A 21,468-nucleotide genomic window follows, 5' to 3' on the forward strand; every position below is an offset into this window, starting at 1 on the left:
AGCCGGTGGTAGTTTGTGGAGACATCAATATCAACTTGACTAACAGGGTATTACAGGACGGGTTTGCCACATAGAAGGGGCGTAAGCCAAAAGTATATAAAGCTTTGCATAATTTGGTGCAGGATCATGGGTTGGTGGACGTGTGGGGCAGCTTGAGGGTACAAGATAGTGGGTATACATTTTATTCTTATCCTCACAAGAAGCTGGTCAGACTGGACTATTTTTTTTACCCCAGCCTCATTATTGGGTGGTGCAACAGTCCGTGTTTATCCTAGAATTACATCAGACCATGCACCTATTGTATTAGAGATACAGGGGGGCTTAACCAGACCGGAATGTTTAAATTTTACATTTGATAGGAAGCTGGGGTTAAATAATGAATTTGAAGCTCATATGGGAAGGTGGATTCAGCTTTTTTTCCAGGAAAATAAGGGGACGGCCACCCCAGGCATAGTTTGGGACACCTTTAAAGCCTTTTTTCGTGGCGAATGTATGAGCTTTACGTTTCGGTAGCAAAGAAAGCCAGACAAGAGCTAGGTATGTTATATCAGTATTTAGTACAGGCCGAAACTTTATTAACGAATGGGGTAGTTAATGGTCTGAACGACTTAAGCAAGTTAGAGGATAAAGTAGCAAAATGTAGAGCGAAAGTGGTGGGCTACTGGAGTGTAGAGAACGCAAGGAAGTTTTTAACATCAAGGATGAAAAAGCAGTAGTATGGTGAAACAATTGGAAAAAGGTTGGCGGTACAGCTTCGGATGAAGGAGTCAGCTAGAAATATCTTGGCGATTAAGGATGATATGGGTGTGTCCCATTCTGACCCTCAAGAAATCCTTCGGATTTTTAAGCAGTTATACACTGAATTATACGCAGGGACTGATTGTAATGGGCTGGATTGGCTAGAAATGTTTGAAGTGGGTTTAAAAAAGCTGGATCCTACAGTGGCGCAGAGTCTGGAAGCTCCAATTATGGAGGAGGAGCTGGAAAGGGCTGTAAAGAGCCTTCGTATTGGCAAAGCTGCAGGCCCTGATAGAATACCCAGTGAGGTTTATGGACAATTTTATAATATCAAAAATGAGCTGCTATTGGTAATGCAGAAGGCCCAGCAGGGAGTTCCTCCTAGATCATGGTCAGATGCTACTATAGCGGTTTTTTGTAAGAAGGGTAAACAGCCGGACCTAGTAGGATCTTATCGACCAATATCGCTACTAAATGCTTACAATAAAAAAAATACTAGCTAATCGGCTATCTGACCGTATGGTTTCTCTAGTCTCACATCAACAGCATGGTTTTATACCAAATAGAGGGACGGTAGAGCATGTTAACAAGGTCATTACATTATTTGACATTGCTGTTGTGAAAAAAAACGATCTTGCGCTTATCCTACTTGACGCGGAAAAAGCGTTTGACCGGGTCCAATGGGGGTATATGTAACCCTGGTACCGCTATTAAAGAAATTGAGAGGCTGGCGAAGGAGTTTGGGCGAGTAGCAGGATATAAATTAAATGTGTTAAAAAAGCAGATCTTGTGCTCGGAGTCTGTAGTATGGGAGGATAGTAGAGTGGTAAAGGAGGCTACATATCTAGGTATTCAGTTGAGGTCCAACATGACTGAATTAGTTGAGGTTAACTGGACCACATTGATGACTAAAATTTGGAATTCCTTGGATAGGTGGGAACGATTATATCTAACTATTATTGGACGGTCGAATGTCATAAAAATGAATGTGCTACCAAAAGTCTTATATCTATTTAGATCAATACCCCTAGAAATTACGAAAGATAGGATACAGGCTCTGCAGTCGCGCTGTGGTAAATTTATCTGGAGCCCAGGGAGACCTAGACGGGCAATGAAGTTTATGACTACCAGTTGCTAGGGGAGGGATGGGGGTGCCAGATTTCTTTTTGTATTATGTAACCTGTCTTTTATTGAAGATGAAGGTGTTGATAACGGGGGAGACTGAGGAGGATAAGGCCTCTTCCCCTTCTATCTTTGAAATGCAGTTAGGGTCTGTAGCGAAACAATCACTATTCAAGGAGGTCGACGGGAGTGATTACAAACGAACTAGTTTCAAGGTAGTGCTGGGCGCGTTTAAGGTTTGGAAGTGGGTTGCTAAGATAATTTCGATAGGGAAAATATCTTCCTATACGCCTTTAAACACTTACAGGTTTCTCCCTGGCATATTTTCTGATGACATGGCAATAAGGTGGCAGCGGAAAGGGGTTAGATGGCTAGGAGATATGTATAAGGACGACGGGATCTGTAAATCTTTTGATGAGTTAAAAGACCAGTTTTTCTTTCCTAGAAATGTTTTCTTCAAATTTTTGCAAATACGAGATTTATTTCACCGACAAGTTGTGCTTCAGCCAAATAAAGTTGTAAAAGAATTAGGAGGATAGTAAAAATCGGAACGCTTTACCAACTGCTGCTTATCGATAGGAGTGACGATTTAGAAAAAGTGAGGATAAAATGGGTGGGTGCATTAGGGGATCAAGAGGTAGATGTAGAAGATCTACTACTACTTTCCAAGGAGACGCTAATGTCGGCAAACTTAAAAGCCCAATTTTTTAAGACCTTGTTTGATTTATACTATACTCCGATTCGAATGGCAAAATGGGGTGGGGGGAATGAAGGTAAGTGTTTTCGGTGTAGAGCTGATGCGGATAGCGTGCATATCTTTTACAGTTGTGTTAAACTTCAATGTTTTATAACTGATCTTGACCAGTTTTTATCTTTTGTAATTGGAATGCCTGTAGTTATTACCCCGGCTATGCTGCTACTGGGGAAAATACCAAAGGACAGGGTGGTTGAGCCTCCATATCAACATCGGTATTTCATTTTCTTTGCAATGACTGTAGCACGTTTATGCATAGCCACTGAGTAGCTTCAGGAAAAACCACCTGTTTTTCACCAATGGCGTGCCAAAATGCTTAGTTTGTATAATTTGGAATGGGGACTTTTCTCTATCAGGGGAGTTAGGAAAAAAAGATCGGGCATAAATATTTGGAGTGCGTTCCGTGATTATTATGAGGATTGAGAATGGAAGATTAAATGTATATGAATTGTGATGGAAAATAGAAATTTGTCTTTTTTCCTTTCTTTTTTTGTAATGTATTGAAAAAGTATTTGAATTGTCAATTTTGATTTGCAATTTTGCTGTGAACGCTTAAATAAATTAAAAAAAAGAGAAAAGGGGCAATACAAACCATGGCAGGAAATGCGTCTGGTATGAAATAACCAGGCGAGGCTCCTGGAAAGTGCTGCAGGCTCAGGCCATCCGCCTCCATTCCACCGACAGCAGTGCCAGAGAACGAAACTGAAAGCTAAGTCTAAGCGCGCATTCCGGCCTGCTGAATGGAGCGCGTGTTCGCGTGCGCACGGCCCGCTCCGGTCCGATTCTTTTAGATGCGCGTGGCCATCTCTGGTATCCTGGGAGGCTGAGCCGGTGACTATAGGTCTCTGGCGAGACCGCGCTGTAATCGCCAGAAGATTTAATAAAAATCAGCCCTTCTACCTTTGTTGGAACTTTTCATAACAGATCCGACCCATGGTATCCGACAACCCTTTTGCCAATGAAACAGTCAGGTGTATAGATTTTATCAATGGCTAGTCACCATAACCCACTCAGACCCGCTGCATGAAGCAAGGCAACCATAAGGTATAGTACTAAATTACAATCAGTACAACATTACATTGGGAAAAACACTATAAAATCCCTCCTAAAAAGGTAAAATAGCGACTGCCATCATACCAACTGCCATTGTACCAACATTATATCTCCATGGTTTGCTCATGTGAGTAACCACAACCTTTGCCTACTCTGTAATCTGTGTGATTCCATATAAAAATTACCTGTCGACAGGCTTTAGCCCAATGTAATAACAACCCTCCCTTAAAAGCCTACTGCCTATAACACCAACGTTTTACTATGAGTCAAGCAGACTGGTCATCACTTTCCGCAATAAACAGATCAAAACTGTAGAAACCAACATATTATAGAACTTCTAAAGTGCACAGCTACATCAGTAAGGATTGATAACTTTTTAACATAACTTTCCACAATGAACCAATAAAGCCTCCAGCCCTTTTATTTTGCTTTAACTATAGCAAAAACAGGCCTACCAAAGTATGCATACACTGGCAACTTGCAAACATGTAGAAAATGTGTTGGAAAAACTAGAGCATTAATACTGAGTAATAAAAATCCAGCCTTAATTGTATATGGACTTTAAAATATGCCATCACAACTGTGTCATTTTTTTCAAAGAACAAGGGAGACCCAAAGGAATATCACTAGGGACCTTGGGCAGTTACGTATTTCAAAAGACAGTGGTCCCTAGTAGTTCAGGGATTAGGCAGAATTGATGGACATACACTCAATAGTCAGTATGACCTTTGTCCAGCAGGACAGGTTTTTATTTTAAGAGATACGGAAAACATAAAAGGATTTTTTACAAGGTGGGTACAACCAGTAACCCACAGGGGACAAGACAAAACAGGGGGGTAAACTTGACGCAACAAAGGCGGTCTGTGCTAGTATCTCAGTGAACAGACAATAGTAAAGTACAAAGCATCATTGTGAACAATTTTCTATTTGTAGGGTACATATGATGCTATGTCGACGGCGTTTCGATGCCTACACACAGATACATGGCATCATCTTCAGGACAAAGAATTAATTTGTTTGTCTTGAAAGCATAACAGTTTTTTGGGGCCAATATTGTGGTCCACAAAGTAGTCTGTTAAGCAGCACCTATGCTTTTGGAATCAAAGCAAGTAAGGAAAATGAAGGGTTTAGGAGCACAATAGTATCCAAACCAGGGCAAGGGAGCCTCTAAATACGAGACCGGACCAATCGTGTCTCATTCCTGGTTTGGCTGCTCCTTGTCTATGCAGGATACAAAATGGCGGGAATCCGTAATTAATCTTACCAAATATTTTCCATCTGAGGAGATGGACATGCACAGGACATGGGCTGTGTGACCAACATGATGATCCTCTGTTCCTTTCTTTCCGCCGTGTATAGTATGTAGCTTTTTTCCACTTGCGACATCCCCTGTGAAAACACAGCATAAGCCGCACATGCTTAATACATGATAATCAAATGTCAAGTAAAAACTAAGAAAGGAAGGGCTGAGTGCAAGTTTAATGGGGCAGATAGTTATTTAATAGATATTTTATTATTAATCACACAAACTTAAGCTGACAAGATGCTTGAACCCGAAAATGACAGATGCCCAAAGGACAGTTGTGGTCTAATTACAGCTTCCAACTGACACGAAAAAGACAACAGTTGGGATTGGCCTTTGATCATTGAAGTTTACTTTAAATACTTTACACAATCTGATCCCCAAATTATTTCCCCCACCTCCTCTAATTATCGGATTATGGGTCACTCTTTCCCACATAAAATAAGCACAACTTTCATACTAAAACCCCTAATCTAGAAACCATGAAAAAAGTCTCAAACATGAAGGGCTTTAGTTCACACTTTATAATGCTTTTCAGCTCCCCGAAAAGCGTGCCTGCACTTGTAAATGGACCTTCTTAACCTAATCTGGTCCTATTTCTATAGCAGGCATCAAAACAGTTAAGGGAAGGGATACTCCACACATATGGGCAAACAGTATACATGGGTCTTCATGGTGGTGGCATCAAATGGTGTGTGTGGATGTTTTTGGTAGGGAAATGAGGTCTGACCTCGGCTGCGATGGCTCTACTGATGTGCACTGGACTCTGCATCGAGAATAAGTCTTTAAATATTCCTTGGAGGGCATGAAAGTGGTGGCCAACCCAGACAAGAAGCGAATAGGTGAGGTTAGGCTGGACCCGCCTAGATTCATGGGCGAGAAGGGAAAGAGAAATACCAAGTAGGTATGAATAGAAAGTCATTCACCTAAATATCTCAGTATCTAGTCAATCTATGCACCAGATAGTGTGGACCAAGCAACAAGCAGTCGGTCCTACTGGTATCCTCAAAATTCAAAATCCAGTAAGCACTTCTCCAGTCCTCCATGGGCGGGGCAACTAGCCAATGAAACTATCACTCATCTCTCCTACCTCCTTCTGAATTGTCTAAAACATGTTGATAAAAGGAACTTCCGATATAATAACTTGTACCCAAAGTTCTTGATGGTTAATTGAATTCTCACTGTTTATTCTAAAGAATACATACCCTTAAGAGCAGCTACTTTACAGAAAAACCTTAAATTCTAAAAAAACAATACTTACACTTAATTATAGAACAATCTTTTGCAGAAGAAAAAATGTGCTGATCATCAGGGGAGATGACCAAACAGGTGATGGGTAATTGGTGACCTCGTAACAGTCGGATCTCTGCTGGGTCCGGAGGCTGCAACTGCAAAACAACCCAAATTAGCAATTTATAACATAATAAATGACTATGAGGTCTATAGAACAGTGTACAGGAATTCAACTAATTCTGCAGGGATCTGTATATAACATTTCAACACCACCCCCATAAGTATTGCATTACTTGTTTTTATATACTGTGTGCCTTGCTTGGCTGAAATTGGGTGTTGGTTCTCGTGGAAAATAAAGTAGGTAGGGGAAATGAGTCCTCAAGAAATGCTTACAACACATTCTCTATTCCTTTGGTGTGCACCTAGTGACCTTTGAGGATTTCCGAATTAGAGGTTCCCCATAACAATTCAGAAGCAAGCTGCTGATTCAATAGTGCCAATGTAACTGACAATGGCATGTTAATCTACTTTAAAAAACAAATCACACTTACATCCAAGTTAAACTGAAAAATGAATACAAATTTGAATCTCCGGTTCGAATTTAGTATGAGCACGTTCTCTTGCGACTGTGTAAAAGGCAAGACTAGTAATTGACAGAAGACCATAGGAGCCCTCTGAATCAAGATCCGTTCCAAGTTAATTTTCGTTAGTCATCTTTAGTCAGAAACTGTTCAAAGATTTTTGCAACTGCCACTGTACAAAATAGCCAGCAATAATACTACATGCTCCGGGAAGCTGTTCAGAGTCCACAATCTAGTGTTACATTCTGCATGGAGTAGAAGTATATTGCAGAGCTTTTCACTGACTGATAATCGACTAACAGTGGAATAAGCATCATTTTGATTCCTATTCACTCTCTAAATCTCTCTCGCTGACATGATGCGTTAAAATTTAATTTACAGAAGTTGAGCTCAATAATAAACATTCTGGTTGGAATCCGTGCCGAGTATCAAATAGTACTTTATTCTTTATTTAAAAGGACCTATTTCGAAAGGAATCCCATTGTCGTTGCCCGGCATGAAGAAGCGTTCGGACTTCCATGACGGATAACTAAAAAAACTTTTAAGTTTTCCTTTCTCCATGACTTGATATTTACTGATCCAGATAACCACAATTCGAATTGCATCTCCCTCAAAGGAATCAGTTGCAAATTAGAGGGACCATTTGATGTAGGATCACAGTCATTAAGCCAAACAGATAACGGAAGATCATTTCTTAGTAAGCCTGTAGTGAGAGTTCAATGCTTAGCTCTTTTGATAGCATAGTATGGTACACCATACCACACATCTAACTTTGAATTGTTTAGAAGCTACAGGTATGCTAGAGAGATGTAATGGAAAATCGCTATCTTTATCACCTGGTGGGTTGGGGAGGGGTGAAAGCAGGAAAATAAGTGTAGAGGTTTTCTTGGAGATAAGGAACCTCTTTTAGGAAGAAAGAGATGGGCTCTCTTGATCCCCATTTTCGAGCAAAGAATGTGTACGTGAGTTGTGACCTGAAAACCAGAATCTTGCTTACTCCATCAGCAAAGGTAACAGCAACTAAAGGCAGCTTCTCTATGGGTTCCATTTGATGTCATGGAAATAACTACAGTAAAGCTCCCACAAGGCTGAGATCTGCATAAGGAGGGAAGTCGTTTTTTTTTCCTTTTATTAAAAGTTCCCGAAAATTCCTAATGATTGGTATGATAGAAAAAAATCTGAGCACTCTTTCTGATAATCACAGTAAGGTGTACCCTAATGTTAACTGCGGGTCATAGTTTACTAGGTATGAGAGATATGGCAATACTGCTTGTCCGGGCAGGCATTGGGGCTAATAGATCTCTTGAAACACCTGATGCAGAGCCTTTTTAATGTGGAAGCATAAGATACCCTGGTAGGTGGGTCCTCGGTCATGAAGTAGCTCGATACTAATCAGGGAAAAATTAAGATGCCCATTTTTTAGGCAGCAGAAGTCAGTCTTTCAAGCTCATTGCGTGTAAACTGAGATGGAACATCTTTCCTTGTTCTGTGGAGAAAAGATCCAGCATGATGGGCAGTTTCTTGTCTGGCATCTCAGACTTCTGAGATCCGAAAAATAAAAATACAACTGCTATGGTCATTCAAAATCATGTTGACCATAGATGCCTTCGATTGGTTGAGAACTTTTGTTATCAAAGCTATGGGTGGAAAGACCCAAGGAAATTTCTAGGACAGCTCAAACAGCTTTAGCTCTTAGATACAGTACACAACACTTGAGCATGTAGAACGGGTAGATTTTGAGGCTTGCATTTGCAAATAAGTCCATTTCAGGGTAGACTCAGTATTGTAAAATGGACCACAGAATTTCTTCGATATGAATCCTTTGTGGTTGCCTTGAAAAGTTCTGCTTGCTGAGACATCTGGTACATTTGTCTCACACCAGAGGCTCACAGTAGCTCTGATGAACATGCCCAGTTCCCACAACCCTTTAGAGGCAAGAAAGGTTCTTCGAAGTGAAAACCAAGTTGCACTGACCTGGCATGGAGAGGAATTCGGGATGGCCCGGAGTATTCACTAAGTTAAACTTTACGTATGTGTCATTCATCATAAAAACCCAAGTGTGGGAGCTCCTGCTACCAAAAAAAAAAAAGTTTAATACCAATGGTATACAGCAGAGCAACTTATAATGTGCCTGGCTCCAGGAACTAGAAGTGCATTCAGATCAAAAGCTATCTGGTTTACCTTAGGTTTTGTGTTGGTCAATATGAAATTGAAAATTGACCGATCTTGTGTGTATGACTTTAGATAACCTTGATCAGCTCGCATTTTGCTTGTATGAATAGGTCCTTTATTTGGTGCGAATTTGGCCTGCTCACTTTGGCAAACATGTTGGACTTCTAATGCAAATTAAATATTTTGTATTCTATTGTGTCTCACTGAAAAGGTGGGCTCTACAACTTTCGTTCTCACTAATCATAAGGCCCAGAGCTGGTGTTCTTGCTACTACCCATTAAATCGAAAAGGGCTGCGTTCAGTACGGTGTCCTCCACACATCCAGCCCTAGGCAATGTAAGGCAGGGTACTAAGCTTTGAGAGCTGTATGAAAACTAGATTACAGAAATACTTGGGTAAAAACGTCAGCACCATGTGGAAGGGCTACACTTCGAATCTCAAGGTCTCCGTTTTTGGAAAAGCCCAAGTGCCTTGATTAAAAGATGCCCCATCCCTACCTCCCTTCTTCCATATAGTCATCCAGTCAGTCAGTCAGTCAGTCAGCCAGCCAGCCCCACTGAAAAAAGCATTTATCAGGGAGAATCTCGATGAGAAAAGGAATTATAGAAATGTTGAAGGTGAGAGGGCGAGGAGGAAAGCAGTCTACTACCTCTGAAGCTTATTCATGTACATTACAGCATGATTTTTAAATAGGTCAAGCCCGGGTTACTTACATTACTTTGCGCCATCCCTTTCTCCCTTCACATAAAGCCAAAAGACCAAGGCTCACTATAAACAAGGCACTACTGTGATACCTGGTGAAATAATAGTTTTGGGGAAGACCACTCGCAAGAAAAGGCTACTTCCTAATCCCTCGCAGTCTTGCCCCTCATTAACATTTTTTGATCCCTTTCTGCCATAATGGTTTGCACTATAAAACTGTGAATTTGTACCAAACATATGTTTTATATGTCTTGCGTTTATTTTGAAAAAAACATATATAAACAATACAACTGCATCTGTACAATACATGTACAAACATATTACACATATACAAAAATTTTTTAATTCTCCTGTGCAATACTTCAAATCAAGCTAACAAACTCATTGTGCTTACATCTTTGGCGAGAAGTCTCTGCAGTTTCCCCTTCTGCTCCATCTGTAAAAGATGAAAATACAATCAAGTAAAAAGCAAAGAGAGGATCACCAACGACAATGCTTTTGGGGTACCAGCGCAAATATAGTTTGCTTAACTGGCACCTAAAATAATTTGCTCTTTCCTAAAAGAGCAACCTGGAGCCATTGTAGTTGTGATATGATGCACCTGGAGAAGAAACGGTCATCCTGGTTGAAAGAGATCACCAGTACATTGTAAAATATGTGCATCAAACTCAAAAAAGTTAACTGCAATTTCAACATTTAAAGAGGAGTATCCCTAATTTTAGTACAAAAGGAGGCTTGTAGAATAAAATGAAAGTTAAAGAAACTTCTAAATTGAAAACAGGGAGTTCAGAATCTGGTACGTGTGCTGGACTTGGAGGAAACCGCAAAGTGGAAAACAAGGGTGTAGTCTGTAGAACCTCGAAACTCTGGAGGTTTAAAGCAGCTAGCAGAATGTTAAGTTCAAGCGATCCCGGAATGAAGGCAGGTGGGACATGAGAGATGGCTTCTATATTTCAATCCTTTCCAGAGCTTTAACATCTTATTTGAAAAGCACAAACTTTGTGAGACTCATTTTAGCAGCTAATATAGTGTTTCATAGCTCCTTACACCGTTTTGAGACTGCACTGCTCGCTACTAGTTTAAAGTTCAGAAGCCCAGAAAAAAAGTCTCAGGAGCTGCAGTCTGCAATGGCACTAGCATGCAAACACGAGAGGTACGACATATGAATTCCGGATCCTACTCTCAAAGCAATCATTTTGGCTGATTGTGCTTTACATGTATTCTCCTATAACAAATGCACACGAGTCAAGGTTTGCATTCAGCTTATACCCATCCTGCACTGCTTGAAGGTATCACTCACCACTTCCTCCTCCAGCCGACCAGCGACTAGGTCTTGGCCAAACGCCTCATTCTCTGCCTTTTCTTCCTCTGTGTAAAAGTTAAGACTACATGAATAAATGGTACAGGCAAATTTGGTGGCTCAGGAACACAGCCACAAAATAGGGAAGAAGAGCACAGGCATTCAAATACAAATAAGAGGACAAACATGCATGCATAAGTGCCCGGCTTCCGCAGACAGTCATGCGCAGGTATGCAGATACACATGAAAATAAAGGGAACATGGGGGATCACAATAATAAACATGTCATTTCACTCACAGATGTGCATGCACACAGTAGGAAGCCGGCTCTGCATTTACTATTATAAAATGATGTATAGTGAGTCCAGGGAGTTCCTAGAGGTATAGCAGAGGGTAAATTAGGAAAGTATTAACAGTTCTTTGTGGTAGTGTGGACGAGCAGTTAGGCCTATCCCAGGGCTCGAAAAATCCCATAAAGATGGTACAAGTCCTGTAGGACCAGCACCTTGAAAAATCTACTCAACCCAACTGCAACCTACTTGACCTCCATCCCTGAAAGAGGAGCAAATGTGACAAGATAACAAGATTTAAAGGCATCTTTATTGCTCATTAACTTTGTGAGCAATAAAAATGCCTTTAAATCTTGCTATCTTGTCACATTAGCTCGTTTCACAGACAGAGGACAAAAGTTAGTTTGTCTTCCTACTTGCCAGAAAGGGCGAGTAGGACCTAAAAACAGCTCACCCTCGTTAAATTTAGCTCGCAGATGCTATCGGTCAAGTAGATTTTTCGAGCCCTGTATCCAGAGGGTGTGTTAAGCATTTATTGTATTCACTCAATCAAGGACTGATTACACACACTCAGAGACCGAATCTGAACCAATTTGGTAAGTATAAAAAAGGTATACTTGGGTTTTATTTCAGAACCAAGGAGGACTTGGCACAGGCAAGTAAAACATATATTCTCACATGCAAGACTGTTCAAAGAAATGCAGTTGTGATTGAAGCTGCAATCGTAAAAGGTTTGTATATGCTTTGGAAACAGTTTAAATAACACAGCAATTACTTTTAGTTTACTTTTTAGTTACCTTTGAATTACTAGGAGTATTGGGGTGGTATGCCTAGATACCACACCTTAGGATTTCACAATACAAGGTAAGTAATACTTTTCATACATTCATTGTTTAGTTCTATTTTCTCCATACAAACAACATTTTAGACCAAAAATCTCTTGGGTTCCTATGGGAGAAAGTGTTGGCGGTTTCTCAGGTAAGAACAACTTACAAGAGGGAGTTTTGGGGGTTAGGACAAAGGTTTCCTAAGGTCGAGATGGGCACTCAAGTTGCACCACCAGCAGCACTGGGTTGGCCAGGTGCAGGGGCCCAATATTAGCCAATGGGGCCTTCGGTTAGGGACTGCTGACGAGCAGGCCACTCGGTTGTGGGAGCAAAGCTCCAAGGGTTAAGGTCAGCACTGCAGAGGCCAACGGACAACAAAGGAGCTGCACCACCAGCGGCACTGGGACAGCCTGGTGCAGGGTGCAAAAAGGCCACCCTTTGCATTTCAATGGAGACCTTCAATTGTGCGAAGTTGCTGCAGGCTTGGGCAGGGAGAGTTCCTGAAGGAGACCACAGGCTGAAGAGGTAAGTTGGGTTCTTGGGGAATGCCTTGACTCCGTCGGATGGGGCCACTCAAGACCGTGGGGGGTGGGGTCGGGTGCAGGGGGTTCTTCTGGCATCAGGTTTTCTTACCATCCCTTCAGGCTGAGGCTGCAGGAGTCATCTCAAAGCTTGAGGGAGGTTTGGGATCACCAAATCCCAGGTCAGTATCACTGGAGAGACCTCCTTGTAGTGTTGGGCCACTCGAACTCGGGCTATGAGCATTAGGTGCAGAATTCCTGAATCACCAGAATACAAATTCTGTGGGCGAGTCTTGGCTTGAGCGAATCCGGTGCTCACGATAGACAAAGTCTGTAGGAGGGTTGCAGGTCAAGTCCTCTGGGCGTTACTGGCTGCTGGCCTCGCCGGGGTTCTCGCTGTAGGCAGGTCGTATGTGTGACAGGCCGGAAGGGTTGGGGCAAAAGCAGTTGGTGTCCTCCACTTCCTGGGTCAGCACAGCTCTTCAGTCCTCCTTTTTTCCTCGAATCTTCGGAGGAGAGGTTCAGAGTTGCCTTAAAATACTACATTTAGGGACATTTAATGGGTGTGTAGGTCGGGACCAATGGGTCCCTTTTTTGGGGAGGGTACATCCCCCATTATGCCACCCTACAGTGGGAGAGGGCATGAGCCTCTCCCTAATTGGTTGCGTACCCCCCCCCCATCTTCAAGACAGAGGGGACTGAGATGTGTGCTTCACCTCGCCTCCCCCACCGGAGGGTTGGGGTTGGTAAAGGTGAATACACCACTCTTCTTAGCTGATTCTCCTGCCTAAAGTGGATGCCAGAAACGGTGGGGGGGGCAGGGACAGCTTCCAAAGGTGGTAAGCCTTTGAAGCTTCCCCGTTCGTGGACCCAGCCCAACCTGGGGGAGGAGGAATGGCACCACTGCCCAGGATGGTCTTTGTTTCTGGACCCAGATAGCGGAGGCTCTCTGCCCTCGAGTCCAGAAACCTTTCTGGTGGTGGCAAATGGCAGGCAGCCATTCAGGAACCACACTAGGGTTGGTCGATATTCAGGGTGCATCTATGCCCCCCGAGTGCATTTTACATAAAATCTGACACTGGCAGTGCAGGTTTAATGTGCTGAGAAGTTTGCTATGAAACTGCGCAGTTTTTAGTAAAGCCATTATGGAGCTGTGGAGTTCGTAAGGACAAACACCCAGACCATATACACTTTATGGCTTTAATACACTTACGTCAATGAATGGGCTTAGACACTGTAGGGCAGAGGTCTTCAAACTTTTGTAGGTTGAGCCCCCCAAGCTGAATTTTTTTTTTTTAGATGTTAGGCCCCCACCACCTGACAAATTTCTGGACTCTGACCACACGCACATTCCAGGCATATTCAGCGAATAACATTCAATACAATAAGAGTGTTAAGTAAACTGCAGGTTTGTGGGTGGGTGTGGTGAAATGACAGAGGCTTATTACACCGCTCAAAACACCACTTTCCAAGATAAAATGTGTGCAAATTGTTTTTACTAGGATGCTTTGTTTTACATATGACATGGATTGATAACACCACCAACATAAATGTGACAGGTGTGCCCGTTTTTCAGATACGGTCAAACTGTAGATGGATTTTTGCTACTGCCATCCTCAGGTTGTGCTTCACATCCAGTCTTGAACGGTACTTAGTCTTTAATACCGCAAGTGCTGAGAACCCAATCTCACATAAATAGGACGAGCTGAAAGGCAAGATAGTTTTGATAGCAGTTTCTCCCAAAGCTGAATATTCTGCAGACATTTTCAGCCAAGACAAGGACTGTAAGGGAGACAATGTTGTCAGATGTTTCAAGAACTCCCTAGCTCAGAGCTGGTACACGAGAAACAAATCTTCTCCAGAAATCATTAACAAACGTTTTAAGCAGCATCATAATGGGATAATTGCCCACCAACCAATTATGGATCCGAAGACAGTTGAAAGTCCACAGAGAAGGCGCTGAACAAACCCCTCATTGAGAATTCCTTAGTGGTACGTTAAGTTGCTTGCCTGAAGCAGTGGGGGTTTGGGACACGTCCGGCTTATGCTTAAACAAAATATAACTAATAATAAATTAATGATGTTGTCTAGTTTACTTCAGAGTAATGTTGTCTGATAGACTTTGTGATGGCAGAGACATGTTCAGGATTTTGGGTGCCCTGGGCCAAAACTATTTTGGGGGCCCCTGTTCAATACAGGTTTGAGTTTAAATGATTTATTTTCAGCTCTGCCATACCCAATTTAGCCAGGCTACTAACGGTGCACAGGCACTGTAGTCAAAATTCTAAAATCGTTTACAGCTAATATTCAGAGATAGTGATGTGTTTTCACTGTTGTAACAAAGCAACCGCCCAATAATTTTACAGTGAAAAATACCTGTGATATCCACCAATTTCTCATATGTGAGTACCCGCTTGGACCCAACTTTTTTATGGTTAACTTTTTTATGGTTGTCGCATAAACCAAACACATTTCTCAACAAACACATTTCTCTACAAACAGTAATAGACTCCCTCACATCAATTACATTAAAAAGAAATTAACCAAAACGGTATTTGCAAGAATCTGTTTAGGAATGATTCCAGTCCATCAGGGTAAAACCAGAAGTGTCTCTATCAAGGGGCCCCTGGAAGGCTGGATTGTAGTGCATTTAGAGGTCTCCTTTTGTAATTTAAGATGAAAACCTTAATGGGGAACGACATGCCCATACTTGTGTCCAGGGGTGAGTGAAGCGACCATATGAATTTGGGTGCGCATGTTAGTGCAGAGTGGGATGAATGAATGTATGGTTAGTGGTGGGCTTATTGGAGTTAGATTGCAGATTGAACAGTGAGGGGGACAGGTGAGTGAAGTGTCACAAGTGCAGGTTGAGTAGTGTGCTTGTGTGACTGCAGGGTGAGGTACAGGGGGAAAAGCGCAAGTGCATTGTGAGTGCAGAGTGATCACTGTGAGTGGAGGGTGAACGGGTGAATGGTATGAGTGCATGGTGATCAGTGTGAGCGCATTGTGATCGCTGTCAGTGCAGAGTGATCACTGTAAGTGGGTGAATGGTGGGAGTGCATCGGGGTCAGTGTGAGTGCTGGGTGAGAGTGAAAATGAAGGGCGAGAATGATGAGTGAGTGGTCTGAATGCAGGGTGCATTCCCTGACACTTGAAGTAACTCAGCATGTTATTGACGGCAGCGTAGGGTTTCAAATGAGTTAAACTATTGATATTATGGCAGTAACGAGGGATCAGGGTGGAGGAAATAAATAATGTGCTGATCACTCAACAAACTTCCAGTCTTATGATTAGGGTTGCCAGCTCATTATTTTGATGTCACAGATGGTATAAAAATAAGCAGTCACCTAAAGCTGTATTTTCAGCACTTGCCTGTGCATACTTTGAACAGCAAATATAAATAGAAAGAACTTTTAATTGTTTTCTAGAGCTGCCTGAATGATCAATGACTGATAATAAAAGGGATTAAAGATAAAAAAAGTCACATTACAAATTAATCAACAAAAAGAAGGAGGGGACCGGGAGCTCGTTAACATTACAAATGAATAAATACTTCTTATTTATAACCATATTTAGCAATTTGCAACCTGTTCAAACAACACATGGCTGGCTGGCATTTTGTGCGCCTGCCTGTGTAATTTTAAAAGAAACTTTCAGGGACGTTTTAAGGGTTTTGTGGCTTGTGGGCCAAATGTATTTTTGGGGCCCCTGTTCGGACCAGCTTTGATTTTATGATCTAGTCTCAGCTCTTTCATGCCTTCTTTGGTCAAATACTAAATGTGTGTACATCAGATATTCAGGGATAGTGATGTGTGTTTTCAGTATGTAACACAACAGCAGTTCTCTAATATTACTGCAAATAATCTGTCACACTCTTCTATTTCTCATTTGTGAGGTCATGTATTGATCTAAAATAAACTTTTTATATGGATGACGCATGAACACATTTTGCCTGCAAAATGTCTGTAATAGACTTTTACACATTATAAATGAATAACTGAAAAACGCTATTTACAACATTGTGTTTTAAAATGATTCAAGGTCATGAGGGCAAGACTCTGTAGAATAGAGCTGGCTCTTTCACCCCCCGACCCTGCACACCCCACACACACACATACACACACACACACTCCCACCCCCTTGAGTGGGTTGAGGCCCTGGGCCAGAGCTCACTTTGCCCATGCCTTAAACTTCTCTGGAAACTTCGTCTCCGTTCTGGGAAGAGCTAACTCTCCCAGGAGGGGGTTAATTCATAGAGCTGAAATGCTCCAGCTGCAGTGGGAGGCGAGGGGTCTCCTCTGCTAAAACCGAAAGCGTGTCTGTTTGTTTGCTTTCAGTTTTAGCAGAGGAGACTCCTTGCCTCCCACTGCAGCTGAAGCAGACAGCTCTGTGAATTTACCCCCTCCTGGGAGAGTTACCATGACAAAAGAACGGGCACCTCCTGCCCCATCGATCTCCCCTTTCACATACCAGAATCCTCCAAGAAGACTTGCACAAACGGAGGGACGCAGGGAACAAAGGTCAGATTGAAGTGGAGTGCGCGCCCCCCTGGGAAGGTGTCGCGCCCCCCCAGGGGGGCGCGTCCCACAGATTCAAGAACACTGCTGTAGGGGTACAGGGCTCTTGCCACCTTAGGGCTAGTGCACTCTGCTAGAAAGGTGACTTACCTATGCTTCAGGCAGTGGGTTGCAGGCATGGCACACGTGTACCATGTCGACTTCACTTTCCTCGCCGTCAATGGCAGTGAGGGGGTGTTAAGGTACAGGACCTCAAGGGGGGACACAATAGGCGGCCTTCCCTGGTCACAGTGATCTTGGCACCTTTTACAAGGGGCTTACCTGTGGCAGAGATGTGCCAATTGTGGGTACAAAGGTACAGTCTTGCGAAAGAACTCAGGCCCTGCAACCTCATTGGCACGGACTCAAAGCTCATCAAGTCAGGTTGCATCGGGGGGCAACCATGCAAAAAGGGGCACTTTCTCACGCACACACACACACTCGATAAGATGACAAAAACATAAGTGAGGTCTTGTGAAAGGATTTTTCAGAGACAACACTATGGGTTGTAAAACGAAGCCGTTGGAAGAGAATGCTTTATTTAGGGACCAAAATGACATACTTTTTTTGTATGAAATATATTACATTTTGTTTTATTCCAAAAAGTGCATAGTTTCAAGCTTACCCTGCTCCCGCAGCTGCTCCAGGTATTGTTTGGCCAGTCGGAGTTTCTTTTCCTGAGGGGTTTCCTCAATTTCTTCTTCCTCATTGCGTCCTTTCTTTCTTTTTTCATGTTCAGGGAAGCTATGATAGCAAAAAGAAAATGTTACTATAGTGTTCTAATCTTTCCTCTCCTCTCACATACTCTCAATTCCATCTTCACGTTAACAAATTGATGTAAGAACATTCTACAAACACTGCAAACAGAAAAGATGTTCAGTCCAGGAGAATGAGAATAAAAGCTCAGTGCTCATGATTAAATACAGAAAGGATATTCAAAATATATGCAACATGTGCCAACCTGAAAATTTTAATTAAAAGAAGCTTGTTCACTTTCTTTTAGGTTATTGATAATGACATGTTTGCACAACTTGGGCAAATCCATTCCTTCTGCTCACTTAGGTAATTGAGTTCAAGCCAAAACATGGTTTCAAACAAATACCAGAACATTAAACCCACATACAAATATCTTCACGCTTGCAAGAATCTGCTCTTTCTACAGGTGCACGGATCCACTACCATATGTATATTGCTAACTGACATCTAGTTATAAGTAACAAATACCACTAATGGTACAAACTATAAGCATTAATGTCAACTTCTGATATTTGAGAAAAGTATTTACTTGAATACTTGTACTCCACCTTTAATGTATATGGTAGAGACTAGAAGTTGCAACTTCTAACTCAAACCATTAACTAATAAATATTTAAATGTAGAATATAATAGGTGCACGCCACTATAAATTCTAGTGGGTAGGTTGGTTATCAAATTGAATTCTAAAAGGGGCAGCAGCAAAATAGGGTGAAAATATTAATTTGAGACACCAGTTACTATAGTGACTAAACATGGGATTACTGGTGGAGGGGTGGCAGAAGCCCGACTAAGGCAACAACCCCAATTCCTGTCGGGGTGAACCACTAAATTAACCCGTGCTTAACAAACTGGTAGCTTGGCACAAAGCTTTCAGGCTTAAGGTTGAGACAATGTGTGAAGTATTTATGAAGCACACAAAAACACAACATAATAATCCCAATGCAATTTAGAAACAGAGTACATTTCAATATACTGATACTAGAACAACAAAAATCCAATCATTAGAACCAGGGTTATTGAATTTGTAGGTAAAAATAGCACCTAGAAGCAGAAGGTGCCTCTCCTGGTATTCTGGTCACGCTAGACGGGGGAAAGTGGCATTTTCAGGTAAACCATAAAGGAGCACGGTTCGAACACAAGGACCAGGTTAGTCTCATAGAAGAGCTACCTTCATAAGTCTGGAAAGAAGAGTTTGGTAGTTTGGTTCGGATTGGAGGATGCCACGAGGATGAGGCTTTTGGCGTGCAGAGCAAGACGAGCATCGTGGATGGTCATTGCTGTAGCGTAAAAAGCTGGTTGTCTCTGGGGCATTGCACTGGTTGATCATCGCAGACAGTTGCTGTTGACTTAAAATGCAGGTCTGGTGTTGCCCATCAAAGCGAACGGCTGCTATTGGCATGAAGAGCAGGCCCGCTGATCTTTTGTTGGCGGTCGTAGCAAGAGAAAGAAGTTTTGTACGTACTGGCCCGTTCAGTCATGAAAAGTCTAAACTTCAGGATTTTCAAAATGTTCTCCAGAAGGAGTTCTTACTCATGCCAGTCAAGAGTTCAGGACCTGGGGTGACATACTGGGGTACACCAATTAGGGATCAGGACTCACTCCAGCAGACACTGGAGGTTAGCCAAATGACCTATAGAGTCACTCTGGGTAACAAATGCAAGCGGGTCCAATCTTCCTTCTTCAGACAGCAAGGAAGGCATTCCAGCAGCAGGGCAGTAATCCTTCTGCATCCTCCACAGGTCTAGGAGTGTTCTGATGAGTGGTTCTCAGGGTACCATTTTTATACCTGGTGGCAGATTTTGCTTTTGAGGATTTCTTGATCAACCCCCAAACTGGTTCTAGCCAATGGTTCCCTTTCCTCTGTTCCTGGCTCCAATTGATCTAGGCCAAAAGGCACGGTAGGCCTGGTTTCAGATTCCTTTGTGTGTGCTGAAGGCATGTCCCTTTGAAATTAAATCAGAGCAGAATATAGTTCCTCCCCAACCAACCTGGCAGGAAAGAGCCTCACACCCAGATTCCCTTTATCTCACTGCCTGGAAGCAATACACAAACCCAAACAGAAGAGCCATTGACGGCCATGGGATGCAGGACACTGGCAGAAAAAAAAACAGTAGGTTTAGGCAAGAAAATACAAACTTTCTAAAAGTGCCATTTTCAAAATTGTAACTTAAAATCCAACGTCCGCATTAAAAAGGATTTTAAAATACAATTAACACCTATTCATTGAAATAAGGTAACCAAGTGTTTGTCATTTTTCACTGATGAAAGGCTCTCTCCCACAGACTAGGTTTTACATATGCTGGCAGTGGAAAGTTCAAACGCACACCATGCTTTTTAAATGCAATGGACCTGGCCCTAAGAAACACAGCCAACTTTCTAAATACCATGCACCCTGCCCTATGAGCTTTTGGAGCTCACCTTAACAACTTATAACTATTAAAAAGGAAGGTTTAGGCAAAAGGTTTAATTTTCCTGGTCGAAATGGCAGCTTAAAGCTGCAATACAGTCTGCAGTAGCAGGCATGAGACAGGTTTTAAAAAGCTACTTTAATAAGTGGCACAATGAGTGCTGCAGCCCAATATTTGTGTTTACTTTACAGGCCATTGGGTACATGTACTACCATGTACTAGAGACTAACAAGTAAAAGTGCCAATTAGGTGCCAAACGTTTAGTGAGCGAGAATAAGCACGTTGGCACAGTTCAATGGGGTAAATTGCATAGAGTACTAATGCTACCAAAAATTAGTTCAGCAAAGTTAGGGAGTGAAGAAAAAAAAGGTTTGGAGGAATACTACGCCACGGAAGTCAGGTCTAACAATGACCAACGCCTGAAAATCACAAAACTAACCAAGACAATATGGGTAAAATTCCACACCCAAAAAGTGCTTAGATTAGAGTGCAAAAACAATCAGATCATCTAGCTATAATACCAATTCACATGAAATGTATTTCACACTCATCTGCTGACAAATTCCCATGTAGTTATCCAATCAGGAAAAACTCAACAGCACAACAACTTGATCACATCTCCCACAAATGTTTAAGGAAATGGACCCTAGCTTCCAAAATGAAAGCAAGGTTGGAGTGTCCAGGGAGACGTCTGCAGTGACCCCCACTGGGCTGGCAAATAAATCACTCTGAAAGAGGAAGGTACGTCCTCTGGCTTTCTCCCAAGCGTTGCCAACCTTGGCTATTAAAACCGGAGACGGGACGATGTGGACTCAGGAAAAAGCTTTACATTAGAATGACAATCCGAGGACAGGTGTGCTTGTTGGGATACTAAGTTATCAAGTCCCCTTATAACTGAAGAATTCTGATTTCTGTAACTAGTAGAAATTGGTTATTTCGAAATCTGTATATCAGTCAAAGCAGATGTAGTACTGAAAAATAAGAGAAGTGACCGATGCTCCCTTTAGCACTAAGACATGCTCACAAACGCTTCCTTTACCCTTCGGTTTCTGAATCACTTGAGATCTCCTCATTATGTCGGGAAACAATCTTCTTTCGTGGCTTTCCATCTGCTTCAGTCTGCTGAAAAATGAAGACAAGGCATAAGACACA

The 21,468-nt window shown here is 42.2% G+C and overlaps 1 protein-coding gene across 2 annotated transcripts in view; it reads right to left on the reverse strand.

Moving 5' to 3' along the window:
* The window catches only part of RRP9 (ribosomal RNA processing 9, U3 small nucleolar RNA binding protein), a 147,193-nt gene that overhangs the window by 78,400 nt on the left and 47,325 nt on the right, over positions 1-21,468 (reverse strand). For both annotated transcript variants that reach the window (XM_086938722.1, XM_086938720.1), the window contains exons 2-7: positions 21,356-21,438; positions 17,778-17,896; positions 10,959-11,026; positions 10,053-10,094; positions 6,232-6,358; positions 4,932-5,056 (exon numbers count right to left, since the gene is read on the reverse strand). In XM_086938722.1, coding sequence (XP_086794848.1) covers positions 4,932-5,056; positions 6,232-6,358; positions 10,053-10,094; positions 10,959-11,026; positions 17,778-17,896; positions 21,356-21,438 — 564 coding nt within the window. The remainder of the gene's footprint in view (positions 1-4,931; positions 5,057-6,231; positions 6,359-10,052; positions 10,095-10,958; positions 11,027-17,777; positions 17,897-21,355; positions 21,439-21,468) is intronic.

The sequence above is a fragment of the Lissotriton vulgaris genome, chromosome 9 (assembly GCF_964263255.1).
Source record: "Lissotriton vulgaris chromosome 9, aLisVul1.2, whole genome shotgun sequence".
In the NCBI taxonomy this organism is placed as follows: domain Eukaryota; kingdom Metazoa; phylum Chordata; class Amphibia; order Caudata; family Salamandridae; genus Lissotriton; species Lissotriton vulgaris.